Source organism: Lacerta agilis, chromosome 11 (genome assembly GCF_009819535.1).
Source record: "Lacerta agilis isolate rLacAgi1 chromosome 11, rLacAgi1.pri, whole genome shotgun sequence".
Taxonomy (NCBI): domain Eukaryota; kingdom Metazoa; phylum Chordata; class Lepidosauria; order Squamata; family Lacertidae; genus Lacerta; species Lacerta agilis.
In genome coordinates, this window is record NC_046322.1 from 48,154,842 (window position 1) to 48,168,902 (window position 14,061).

At 42.7% G+C, this 14,061-nt stretch overlaps 1 protein-coding gene across 1 annotated transcript in view; it reads left to right on the forward strand.

The window, feature by feature from the left end:
* MEGF10 (multiple EGF like domains 10) overlaps positions 1 to 2,762 on the forward strand; it is a 111,622-nt gene extending 108,860 nt beyond the window's left edge. Inside the window, exons 23-25 of the mRNA XM_033163887.1 lie at positions 16 to 60; positions 432 to 638; positions 1,329 to 2,762. Of these exons, the coding sequence (XP_033019778.1) occupies positions 16 to 60; positions 432 to 638; positions 1,329 to 1,489 (413 nt within the window). The 3' untranslated portion in view covers positions 1,490 to 2,762. The remainder of the gene's footprint in view (positions 1 to 15; positions 61 to 431; positions 639 to 1,328) is intronic.
* The last annotated feature ends 11,299 nt before the right edge of the window (positions 2,763 to 14,061 follow it).

Here is a 14,061-nt window from a genome sequence, read left to right on the forward strand (position 1 = left end):
CTCAATATTTTACAGGAGCTTTTGGAATCGATAGAGGCTGTACGGGAAAATCTCTGAAAGGTGAGTTTTCTTACAGACCTAAATATATTGGGGCTCAGGGAATGGTCTTGGGGCATCTTATGTTGCAGCCTTGTTGAAGCTAAGCAGCCGTGGGCCTGATCAGTCCTGTATGTGAGCTCACCGGGAGTTCCACGATAGACTGGGTTAGAAGAGCAATAAATTGGTACTTGAAAAGGAGCGTTGTGGATGTCATTTTGTTCATTGGTTTGTTTCACTGTGTTAAAATATGAAATCCCAAAATGTCAAAGAAGACTTGCCAAAAAGCAAAAAGATCATTTAATTTTTAAATATCATATGCATTTCGCTTAATTTTGTCATGTATATTATTCTTTGAAGAGTACAATTAAAACATTATTTTTCTGTTTTCTCAGATCTAGTAAAGAATTCTGAATACAATTTAAGTAACTGCTCCTTAAGCAGTTCTGAAAATCCGTATGCCACTATTAAAGACCCCCCAGCATTGACACCAAAACATACAGAATGTGGATATGTTGAAATGAAGTCTCCAGCACGAAGGGATTCTGCCTATGCAGAAATTAGTAACTCTGCTTCCACCAACAAGAATGTCTATGAAGTTGGTGAGTCCTGACGGAGTGTTTTGCCATCATTGTATACATAAATGCATATCCTGGAAGTGTTTCTCAAGTTAAAAATAATATGTACAGTGGTACCTTGGGTTAAGAACTTAATTCGTTCTGGAGGTCCGTTCTTAACCTGAGGTACCACTTTAGCTAATGGGGCCTCCTGCTGCTGCTTCCGCGCCGCTGCCACCCAATTTCTATTCTCATCCTGAAGCAAAGTTCTTAACCCAAGGTACTATTTCTGGGTTAGTGGAGTCTGTAACCTGAAGCGTCTGTAACTTGAAGCATATGTAACCCAAGGTACCACAGTATTTTACAAAGGGTGGCTGAACTGAAAGCCAGACATAAGCTCACAATGCGTAATAGATGAACATATGAAAAACACTATTTCATTCATGTCTTTATTGAGTAAAAATAATTCTAGCCCCTTGCCCTTCATCAATATACATACTAGGGTATGCTTAATTTTGTAGCTAGCTTGCATTTTCATGAATATATACGGAGCTACAGTCATTTCACAGTCTTCTTTAATGTGACTGAAGATTGTTTGATGGTGTATCTGAAAGATTGAAGGCTTTTAAAGTACAGAAAACTACAGTGGGACTACTACGTTAATTTTCATAAAATGTTGTGATTGTTCATCCAATATCGGAGCACCAATGTGTTTGTATGTTTTTATTATTGCAGAACCTACAGTTAGCGTTATCCAGGGAACGTTGAATAACAAGGGACCTTTCAGCCAAGATCTTTATGATCTGCCAAAAAACAGCCACATTCCCTCTCATTATGACCTGCTGCCTGTTCGCGATAGTCCTGCATCTTCAGAGAAAGACGAAAGCAGCGAATGACACGGGAGGCACATTCTGGAGCACAGCGGAGAACTAGGATCTAGTGATCCCTTTTCTTCTATTTCACCATCTGCATTCAGTAAACACTTTGCTGTACATTAAACCAGGAGAATCAAACTATGGTTTGTATACACTCGTGGCAGATGGATAGATGCCAGGCTTGGAAGACACTGTCAGTTTTTCCATTGCAATTAATGTTTAGAGAAAGAAATGCCAAACATGTACTGGCTCAAAGGTACAAGCTTGAGAACGATTCTTGTGCCAGCTGTGTTGTTGTTGTTCCTACAATGGACGGCAAATTTTTTTTTTCACTAGCTCAGCTTGCATAGTCGACATGCAGCCAAGACTGTACAACCTACCAAATGCTCACTTAGCCACGTCATGTGAGTTACTAGTTACTCTGGAAAAGATAAGAAACCAATGCGCTACTGGGTTTTTTCCCCCACATGTAAAGAGAGATGCGGTCTTAGAGCATATCTGATTACAGTGCTGGATTGATTTGGGAAAGCCAAGGCAAAATACTTACTCCATTGCTGGTAATGGAAGTATAATACAGGAGCTGTTTTGAATGTCTGGGAATTCCTGGATAAATACGGCTAAAGGTTATGTGCCACAAAATGTGATTTTTGGCACCGACTCTTGCCAAGCGATGGGCACGATTGAGACTCACGGTTAGCAATTCCAAGTAAAGTTTCTGCTCTATGCAAGTAATAATGCATTAACATATCAGCAATTGCTCCATAAACATGTGCGTTAAATGGTTTATTTTTTGTCAAAATGGATTGAATGAGTGGGTAAGAGAAAAGGCAAAACGTAGTGTATGCTGTACATTTTAAATGCAAGAGAAGGTTTCAGTTTTATAAACAAGTAGCACTTGTAATACGGAATAAGAACAATGTTTGATCAATCTTTGTGCGTACTTGTTAAAAAGGCACCTTTTCTTTTTGTAATTGGTTTAGGGAAAATATGCTTAAGCTGGTCTTTTGCATTGCTAATAACTTGGCACATATACCCCACATTTCATTAAGTTGTATCTCTATTTTAAAATAATGTAGTTATGTTTTCTAGTGCTTTAGAATAACAGTGCAGAAATACTATATTTTTGACCCTTGTAGTTTTGTCAACGCCCCCCCCCCCCATTATGTCTGCTTTAGAAGCACTGTTTTTTATGAAGAAAAAATATTTAGATAACGTCAGTTTCTCCACCAGAGATAGGCTAGAAAAGTAATCTTAAACTAGTGTGTAAACTATTGAAATTATTCAGATTTTTTTTGGGGGGGGGGGGAAACTGATTTAATATTAATGCAAGGGATAATGTTCACAAGAAACAGTATTAAACAGAAATAAATAAATTATTTCCCATCAACAGTTTCAACTAATGTTTTCACCCTAGAATTGTCATCTTTCTGTTCCAAAGGAACATTTTGTGTGAGCCAATTTATAGATGGAAGTGTCACTGAAAGAGAAAAATTGCAAAGAAATCTTTCTTTCCCCTGCCCCCTCCCGATGTAGACAGTTTAACTTTCCATTACTAGATTATTTCTAGCCATAATGGGAACAGAGAAAGATGTATTTAGTGTAATCGTTTATGTTTTCTTTAGTTTGCAACATCTCATTTCATCTCCATGGTACATCTGAAACCTAAAGCTGATAAGTAATATGTTAGGTCTTTTACCACTGCTGAGCATGTTAGTAAAATGTTCTACTATTGGTTCTCAACCTTTGTACAATATGCTGGGTTTCCAGTACTAGATCTGTTAAATTCAAAGAACTATTGTGACTATGATCCAACAAATGGAACTGAAAACAACTACTGATATAAAAGCTTTTCTTTTTCGCCACTATGTATTCCTGAGAAACTGAAATTGAAATATCCCCTACTTTGTTTTACTCAATGTTATTTAAGCTACTCTCCATCAAAAGGCATTGCCATAGCTTGTCTCGGCCATTGGCATCCTGCATCTTTACACGTACTAAAGGTGTGTAATCTTTGTTGGACCATGCAAGTATAGAAGTCAAAAATTGAATTGGGGTTGTGGGGTGTGGTTTTTTTGGAATTTGAGCAACACAAATACCTTGCTGTAGAATAGGTTTGGTATGGTGTTGGAATAGCTCTACAATCTTTTGTATTGTGTTACAGAAACTCACAAATAAAGCCTATCTTTCTTTTCTTTTCTTTTGACATTGTGATTACAGTTTTCTTTCTAGCCATTTTAAAGCCACAAGAAATTTATATGGTGATTTTTTATTAATTAATTAATTTATATACTGCTCTATACCCGGGGGTCTCAGGGCGGTTCACAGAATAAAATCAAGATATAAAACCACAAAATACATAATAAAAATAAAAACGACAACCCAATGACCCCCCTTACCCTTGAATCCCACTTACCGTTAAAGTGTCATGAATCTCCAAAGTCGGATGTCAACTGCTCACTCCAATCCCCAAAGAGCTTCTGATGCAGAACTTCAAGAAAAGGGAATGCGTAAAAATAGGGGCTGCCTCTGCTCCTCATATTGCTCGCCAACTCTGCTTAGATCCTGGCAGCCCCGGCCTATTCCTCCCTCCCCTTAGAGCTCACCCCAAATCCATCCCTCCATCCTTATAGCAGTGGCTCAAATCTTTTCAGGCTGGCAGCCAACATCTTTATTTCCCACCTGTAAAAGGCCAGAGGTGACAGGTGCATGGGGCTGTCTACCGATCGATTACCTTACATTATTTGAAGCCCTGATTGCCAGGAATTCATAGCGAAATACAGTACAGAGCTTTCAAAGTGCTCCTTTGTGAAGAGCCCCATGCAGGGGGGATGAAAGAAGGCTTTCAATCCTCACTGGGGTTTGAAGGAGATGGGGCCGGGCGCTGAAGGAGACAGGCAGGTGGGAACATGCCTTGCAATTCAACCCCCACACTTACATGACAAGGCCCCAGGCCCTGTAGTTCCCTTATAACAGTGGTACCTCTGGTTACGAACGGGATCCATTCCGGAGCCCCGTTCGTAACCCGTGACATCCGTATCATGAAGCGCCGCATCTGCGCATGTGTGCGAGACGTCATTTGATGCGCATGCGCGAACTGCCAAACCCGGAAGTAACGCGTTCCGTTACTCCCGGGTTGCCACGGTGCGTAACCCGAACGTACGCATCCCGTAGCGTACATAACATGAGGTTTGACTATAATAAACAGACACAGATAATTAAGGTTACTGAGCAAAAATAGGCCACTTCTTTATTGGTTGCAGATGTGAGCGGTTTAGCTTAGGCATTGGGTGAAACCAGACTATATCCCGACTCCTACCCGTCTGCAGGGTGGAGCTCTATGATATACATCAAATCAGGGTCCCTGATGGGTCATGGCATGGCCCTAGCCCATGCCTGGGCTTCGGACAGGATCCACACCCCCAGATCCTTTTAACAGGATAGCCTTGTCGAGGAGGGGCAGGCAGAGGCTACAACCTCCCCTCCCATCACAAAGGCTTACCCAATGCCTAACCTTAAAAAATTGTGACGATTGCTACAAGTTAAGCGAAAACCAAGTGGCTGGTGCCAATATGCCAAGTGGAAAAATTCCTACCTGGCCCCAACAATATGGCAGCCGACATATGTCCATAGCAAGATCGCGGTCATAGCAACGTGTAAAAAGAGGCCGGGTGGGATGGGAGATCTGGCCAAGAGGTGAAAGGAGAACACATACACGCCAGCCACACCACAGTTTAAACGCCTGGGGGCGTTACACGGCTGGGAATCCCCATGATGTGGGCAGCATCTCCCTGCCCTCAATCTGACTAACTGAGGGTCCCAGATGCCAGTCTGCAACACTACCCCCCAGGAAAGGGGAGCAGACTTCTCCAGACCTCTGCAGGGGTCTAAAAGATAAATAGCTTGAAGGACTTAACCGGGTGTGGGTGCTGAGTTTGAAGACAGACTACAAACATCTATCCTTGGATAAAGTGGAAATGTTACTGCAAGTGTCTCTGTATTGCTCCTTCAAAAGCGGGGGGGGGGGGACTTGAAGGAAAAGGGGGCTGTTGGGAGCTTTTCTCCCACCCGCTCTGGCCGGCCTTCATTCCCCTCTTGTCAGGGACTGGACTGAGGAGGAATGATGGGAGCCCCCCCCCCTTTTCCTGAACCTTCCCAAGGACAGGACAGTATTGATTTAGAACAGCGGTTTGCAGAGGGGCATAGTCCAGAGGGGGAAAGCTGGGGAATTCTGGTTGAGGAGCAGCTAGAAGAGCCAGGAGAGAGACAGCTGGCCAATTCAGTGTCCTTGGAAAGCATTCCTGACACACACACCCCTTTCGCCTAGGACTAGATGGGCTCTGAGAATGATAAAACAGAAAGCGCAATGGCAGCAAGCTCAGATTACCTGACGTAGGAGTGACATACGTAACAGGCAGGGAGGAACCAGCTACCACCGCCTCTCAGACATTTCCCGTTCAAAATAGTCTTCACCTAGCTGCTTTTTCAACCATGGCAGAAATGATATGGATTACCTGTTTAGAACGGCTTTTCGTCCCGTGAGAATCTTGATCGCCCTGGGTAGCCCTTATGGAAGCTGGGTAAATGGAAGCCCAAATCCATCTGTGCTGTGGCCCCTCCCCATGGAGCTGCCATTAACTGAATAATATCAGAACGTGAGATAGGAGTTGCATCTGTATCATCTGGCCAGCCTTCCTGAAACTGCTAAAATGCCCACAAATTTAAGTACAATGTTAACCTTGGTTCTCAAACTTAATCCGTTCCGGAAGTCCGTTCCAAAACCAAGGTGCGCTTTCCCATAGAAAGTAATGCAAAACAGATTAATCCCTTCCAGACTTTTAAATACAACCCCTAAAACAGCAGTTTAACATGAATTTTACTATCTAATGAGACCACTGAGCCGTAAAATGAAAGCAATAATCAATGTACTGTACTATAAAATAAATACGACAGTATTGTAGATGATAAAATTTATTTTTTTCCTTACCTGCACTGATGATAGTCATTGTTTGGATGAGGAGTTTTTATCCATTTCGGCAGTCACACTGGGACTGGACTGGGTTCCACACAGCCACAAAAACAAATTAAATGAAAAAGCCTCAAAAACACAAAATAAATAGCAAAAACAAAAGCACCAAACTTAATTCATTCCGGAAGTCTGTTTGAAATGTTCGAAAACCAAGGCATGGCTTCTGATTGGTGCAGGCGCCCCAGAAACAATAGCCGATAGCCACATCAGATGTTCGGCTTCCGAAAAAACGTTCAAAAACCAGAACACTTCCGGGTTTTCGGCGTTTGAGAACCAAGGCGTTTGAGAACCAAGGTACCACTGTACTAGAGCACAAGATTCCGTGAGCTCTCAAAAGAGAATGACAGAATGAATGACAGAAGCAGACCAATGGAGCATTCTCATGCCAATACATATGTTTGAAAGCTTTATGTTTCATTTTCCAAAGAGTTTTCTGATATCATCGCCTCTGATTAACATCTTCTTTTGGCATATGCTGTTGATGATATTTGACATTGAAGTTTGGAGAGGAAGTTGAGAGCTGCAGGGCTTCAGGTGTGAGATGGCAGCATCGCTCTTTCTGTTCCTGGGGAAATCTCTGTGCTTTTTTTTTTCCTGGCAAAAAGCACTGTCTTGTGCTTTGCTTCCCCGCAGTATTGAGTCCCAAAGAGCTTTAAATACAAGAGCCGCTTTTCACTGCAAAGCTAGCGTTCCATCTTTGACATCTCTTTGCTGCGTTGGTGCATGAGCATCTATTCTTGGGTTTCCATTTCTTTCTGCAGCAGAGTTCCGTTTACAGAAAAGTTCTCCTGCATCTTTTAATTCTTTACAGCAGCAGCATTCCAGCTATCTCTTAGTGAAATTTCCATTACAGGAATAAACACCATTTGGTTCTGTTTCTCAGCGTCTTTACTAGTTACAAAACTTTACACTGGTCATTAATAGATAAATAAACAAACAAAGCAACATAATCTTTTCTTCTTTTTGCCATCCGGCCAGAAACCTAATGCTGACTCATTCACACGCTCATTTACACTGACCCAGACTTAGTCGATCACATGACTTATAAGGACACCTGTTGCTGGGGAAATTTTCTGTTGCCTAGCAACTTGTTCAAGACCATTTTCAAGTTTCTTCCAGAATATTCCAACACAATTATTATTATTATTATTATTATTATTATTATTATTATTATTATTATTATTATTATTTTGCCTTCCTGGAAACGCGGCCTTTGCAGCTCCCAACGTTGCACGGGACAATCTGCAGGTGTTTGGCACCGTTTTCGGGGGAATCGGAATATGTCGAAATTTTGGGCAAAAACCAGGGCGCCGAGGGCTCATTTTTTAATCTTTCGTTACAGGGTTTGCACTGCCAAACGTTGCAGGAGGCGTTTTGCAGGTGTTAGGCATCATTTTCAAGTGAAAAAAATTCCCCCCGCTCATTGGCTTCCTTCATCTTATCTACAGTCATATTTACTTTAGATGAGAATGTTCCAGGTTGCAAGAGCTAATATGGATCCACAAGGTGCCATCGACTCCTACTCCCTTGAAAATGTTCTCAGCACAAAATCGGTACAATTGAAAATGTATGAAGCGGACACGGGGCAATGGATTCAAACTACAAGAAAGAAGATTCCACCTAAACATTAGGAAGAACTTCCTGACAGTGAGAGCTGTTCGGCAGTGGAATTTGCTGCCAAGGACTGTGGTGGAGTCTCCTTCTTTGGAAGTCTTTAAGCAGAGGCTTGACAGCCATCTGTCAGGAATGCTTTGATGGTGTTTCCTGCTTGGCAGGGGGTTGGACTGGATGGCCCTTGTGGTCTATTCCAACTCTATGATTCTAAATATGCTCTTGACTGTATTTGGGTTATCATGATTGTAAAACCTGATGTTAAGACTGTATAAAATTAATAATAATAAAGATAATAAAGGGGGGAGGGGGGAAAGAGAAAATGTTCTCAGCAGAGCCAGCCTTTTTAATATAAACAGTGGACGCTCAGGGTTGCGAACGTGATCCATGCAGGAGGCACATTCGCATCCTGCAGCACCGCGTCTGCGCATGCATGGGTCGCGATTCGGCGCTTCTGTGCATGCACAAAGCACAATTTAGCGGTTCTGCGCATGCGCGAGTGCTGAAACCTAGAAGCAACCCATTCCAGTACTTCCGGGTTCAGCGCGGTGTGCAACCCGAAAACGCACAACCCGAAGCGTCTGTAACCCGAGGTATGACTGTATATACAACTTTAAACGCAACAAACATAACATAATACGAGACCAAAATGTACACTCTTGCAAATATGATACATAACACAAAAGAAGAAGAAGAAGAGTTTGGATTTGATATCCCGCTTTATCACTACCTGAAGGAGTCTCAAAGCGGCTAACATTCTCCTTTCCCTTCCTCCCCCACAACAAACACTCTGTGAGGTGAGTGGGGCTGAGAGACTTCAAAGAAGTGTGACTAGCCCAAGGTCACCCAGGAGCTGCATGTGGAGGAGCGGAGACGCGAACCCGGTTCCCCAGATTACGAGTCTGCCGCTCTTAACCACTACACCACACTGTCTCTGAAAGTAATGTAAGTCTTTAAGCAGACAATATTCGTCTGTTGATAAATAAATCAGTCTTGAGATGCACGCAGATACACATGGAGTGGTGCCAAGGTGGTAGTGTGCAGGACAGTGATCCGGATAATCACACATAGTCGTGCTGAGGAAGATTATTTCAAAACAGTGTGATTACCCCAAGTGTATCTACGTGCTTCTCAAGACTGATTTGTTTATCAACAGACAAATATTGTGTTGCTGGCTTTTTAAAGACTTACATTGCTTTCAGAGAATTCTGTGTTATGTATCATATTTGCAAGAGTGTACATTTTGGTCTCGTATTATGTTTGTTGCGTTTAAAGAATTAGTGCCTTTACTATTTATTGGTCTACATGTTGCCTTTCATTGTTTGCTGATCTACTGTTTGCAACACAAGGGTTAATTGTTAGTAACTAACTGTATACGCAACTTGGCAGAAACCCAGGAACTTCTCTCAGTGGGTTTTTTCTCTTCCCAGTGCCTTGCGCACACCTGCATATACAGCGCATTAATAAATGAGATACAAAGATTCCAATGCCAATAGAGCTGTCTTTGCCATATTCCCTCTGATCCAGAAGAGGGCAGTAGTATTACAGTATATTATGGATAAAGAAAACAAAACATGAACTGCACAAGTGATCCTAATTTAGAATATTTTCTGCTGCTTTGAGATGGGTCTTTATATAAGCATTTATCGATTAATTATGAAATTAATTTGCTATTTGTTTTGTCGCTGCTTTCAAGCCTGCCACCCGAAGAAAACAAAAGTGATGCTAATGATTTTGAGAATTCTGAGCATTCCCTGCATATGTTTCTTGGCACATGTTTTGATTTGTTTTGCAGATAGTAGGAAAAGCTCTTGATTTAGGAGCTTGAATCACACCAGAAAATGATTTGGGGTCAAGAAGATAAGTTGGGGGTACTCTGCCTATCTTGCTGCTCACCAATTTCCCGGACTGAGCTGGCCACGGCTGTCTCTGTTGTGGTTTTGGAGGAACTCAGGACTCTTGTCCCAAGCAACTTCAATTTCCACGCCTCAGATGCCTCGGGTTCTGCTCAGGACTTCAACCACGGGACTGTCTAAGATTGTCGTCGGCCCAATGCCCCAGAGCTGGACATAACCATGATTTGTTTTTTTTCTCCCACTGGAGAGAGGTGGATTAAGACTGGATACTAGTCTTAACTCTGCTGCAGACTCTCCAACTGTCCATATTTTCCAGGGTCATCTTGGATTTACAGAAACCGTCCCAGTTTCTGATTTGATTCCAGAATGTCCCACTTCTCCTTAGGGTGTCCCTATTGTCATCGGAGGGCATGGAGTTATGGAACCCTTAAAACAAGGAGATAAGTACCTACAGAACCTTTAGAAGACATCTGGAGACAACTCTGCATTGGAAGTGTTTTTAATGTGTTGTTGTTGTTGTTGTTCAGTCGTTTAGTCGTGTCCGACTCTTCGTGACCCCATGGACCAGAGCACGCCAGGCACGCCTGTCCTTCACATCCTCCCGCAGTTTGGCCAAACTCATGTTAGTAGCTACGAGAACACCGTCCAACCATCTCATCCTCTGTCGTCCCCTTCTCCTTGTGCCCTCCATCTTTCCCAACATCAGGGTCTTTTCCAGGGAGTCTTCTCTTCTCATTTTGTGGCCAAAGTACTGGAGCCTCAACTTCAGGATCTGTCCTTCTAGTGAGCACTCACTAATTAATGTGTTATGTCCTATTATTTTTATATATATGTTGGAAGCCACCTAAAATTATTGTTGTTGTTCTTTGGCGATCCCTTGTAGCTGAGTAAGATTGTCTTCCATAAACAAGGTCTTAACAGTGAGTCCGTAAGTGACTGCGGAGGCCAATTCTGGATCCACACGTCCTTCCACAGTGGGGATATAGGTTTCCAAGTGGGAGTTGATCGTCGTGAGGGTTTGCCAAGCGTGCCTTCCTCTTAGCATGTTTCTCCCTTTCGTCCTGAGTTCAAATGTCTTCAAAACCCATGACACCTTTGGTAAAGGCTGCTCTCCAATTAGAGCGCTCACAGGCCAGTGTTTCCCACTGGTCGGTGTTTATACTACATTTTTTAAGATTTGCCTTGAAAGAGGCTTTAAACCTCTTTTGTTGACCACCAGCATTACGCTTTCCATTTTTAAGTTTGGAATAGAGTAGTTCCTTTGGAAGACAATTATCAGGCATCCGCACAATATGACCAGTCCAACAAAATTGATGTTGAAGAATCATTGCTTTGACACTGGTGATCTTTGCTTCTTCCAGTACCCTCTCATTAGTTCGTCTGTCTTCCCAAGTGATGTGTACAAATTTTCGGAGACACCGTTGGTGGAATCTTTTGACGAGTTGGAGATGGCGTTTATAAGTGGTCCACATTTCACAAGCATACAGTAAGGTTGGTGGTGCAAATTGTTATGATTATGGAATAGGATGTCCCTATTTTCATCAGATAAATGTTGGAGGATATGCTGTTGTCGCAGTGAGCAGCTCCACCCCGAAGGAGTGGATGACCAATGTGAATAGACTTTCACCGTAAGCTAGTTTCCTCGCCGCTGGAAGTCTTCCAAAGCAACGTGCAGCAGAATATAGATCTGGATATGTTCCTTTGTCACACATAGAGACAGTTGAATTCTGACAATTTGGCAGCACCTCAAAAGAGCATGCTGCCAAACCAATAACTATCCAAACAGTCAAGTGGATGTAGGGTTCTGTTTCAATCAGAGCCATGTTACTCCAGAAGCATCTCAAGGTATCTGAATGGGGGAATATGGAGATGTGAGGACGGCTGGTGGAGCAAGGCCTTTCTTCCCCTTTCCCTGTGTCCTGCCAGCACTTTAGCTCCTTGTTCTCCCTCTGGACTGGTCCCTCACAACCACGATGACTTTTCCCTGCCCTCCTGCTTATATATGGCTTTCTGTTCTGCCCCCTTTGCCTTGTTCATGGCTCTTTCCTTATAAGCAGACGGTGTATCACAAGTTATTAGCATTGCTACAAGAAAAACTGCTCCCTTTCCCTTATGGGGTATCCAAGAGCCCTCACAGAGTCCCTAAGTGGGTTCCCTATGGGTAGGAGAAAATAACAGAGGCCAACCATAGAATATTGAGAAGTAAAGCAGCTAATAAGCCTGATCTTTATTAATCTGTTACAACAGGGTCCCCACTCACCACGCGCATGAGGGAGGAGAACCCTGAACAATGGTGTGCAAGCCCTTATATAGACTTTTGAAATTGCCCACCCTGTATCCCAAGACCACCACCCCAAAACATCATGCATACACCACAGAGGGAATTTGTCTACAGCAGAAATCCTGTCTGCCAGGATACCTGATAATGGTCACTGATTGCATTACCTGGGCAGCCTGGCCATTCTTTTGTGATGGTTAATACTTTAGTTCCTGAATCCAGGTCACAGGCTCGCCCCATTCATACACAAACATGCCCTTAAGACAGGATTTACAAGCAAAAGGACAATGGGAAGGCTTTCCCCATTTGCCTCCCTTACTGCCGAGGAATATTTGAGGTCGTTGGAAGAGTCAAAATGGCTTCAGGATTGCTCTCCCATACTATTTCAGACACATGATATGTGTGCATTTCAGGATCTAGAAAGCAGTAGGAAAAAGGAAGTGTGGTGCCTGCTCAGTATTGTAACCTAGACTGAGACCAGGAAATTAATAAAGGCAAGAGAAGGAGACTTGGCTATACAGAAATTATCTCGAATGTTGAGGTGCCTACAGGTTTTGTGAATATGCAGCCTGAATTATAATGAGAAGGGTTGAATGATCAAAGTTCTGCGATTTCACTTATTCTTGGTGCAACCCACAATTTCAGAGTCATAAAGTCATCCCGGCAGCCTCTGAGAAGAACTGACTCAGAACCATAGATTTCATCAAGATGCATTCATTAGTCCCTGTTTCGTAGCAGCTTTTTATTTTAACAAGGTGATATCACGGGGATATCGGTCGGGGGCTAAGAACTGTTATCAAGTTTGATTGTTGCAAAAATGCTGCATATAGAACAAGGTGCTGTGATTAGTGTGATCATTAGGGATTTTATCATCGAGGATACTTGGAAGTGAGAATTTTGCCACCACAGGATTAGCAGAGACCCTCAAAACTCGGGAGGTGTCAAGACAAAACACATTTAGCTATCCTCAGTGGCTAACAGAGAAATATCAGACTTCAGTAATTACCGTATTTTTTGCTCCATAAGACGCACTTTTTTCCTCCTAAAAAGTAAGGGGAAATACCTGTGCGTCTTATGGAGCGAATGGTGGTCCCTGGAGCTGAATTGCCCAGGGGCCAAAAGCAGATTGTGCTTTTTATTTTACAAAGAGAAAAGGGAGTGTTGAAAGGACCCGCTCAGCAGCTGATCAGCAAGAGATCGGGAGAGAGATAAGAGTCCCCGGCTCCCTTTCAGCCCCGCCCTCCTTTGTTGAATGTGCTGCAGAGGGAGGTTGTTTGTTTCCCCAGGACATGTGACTGGCTGATTAGATTATCTGTCTGGAAACAGTAGAAATGGCTCCCTTTCCTCAAGATTTTTCAGAAATGTGAGTTAAACCCCATAAAAATGGGGCTTTTCCTCTTTGCTTTTCCCCCTTTGCAAAAGGAGCTTTGCTTTTCCCCCTTTGCAAAAAAAGCTGCAAAACCTTTAGCTGATCCTCAAAAAAGGCCTTTTGCCTTTGCAAAAACAGCAGCAAAACCTTTAGCTGATCCTCCAAAAAAAAAAAAAACCCCCAAACCCCAGGGCTTTTCCCTTTGCAAAAAAAGCTGCAAAACTTTTAGCTGATCCTCAAAAACAAAACAAAAAACAAAACAAAACAGGGCTTTTAGAGGAGGAAAACCAGAAAAATATTTTTTTTCTTGTTTCCTCCTCTAAAAATGAGGTGCGCCCTATGGTCCGGAGCGTCCTATGGAGCGAAAAATACGGTAGCTGCGGAGGGTGCCACTGAGCTAGCTTTAAAAGATCGTGATGGCTTGCATTTGTTTTGTTTCTTTCTTTCTTTATG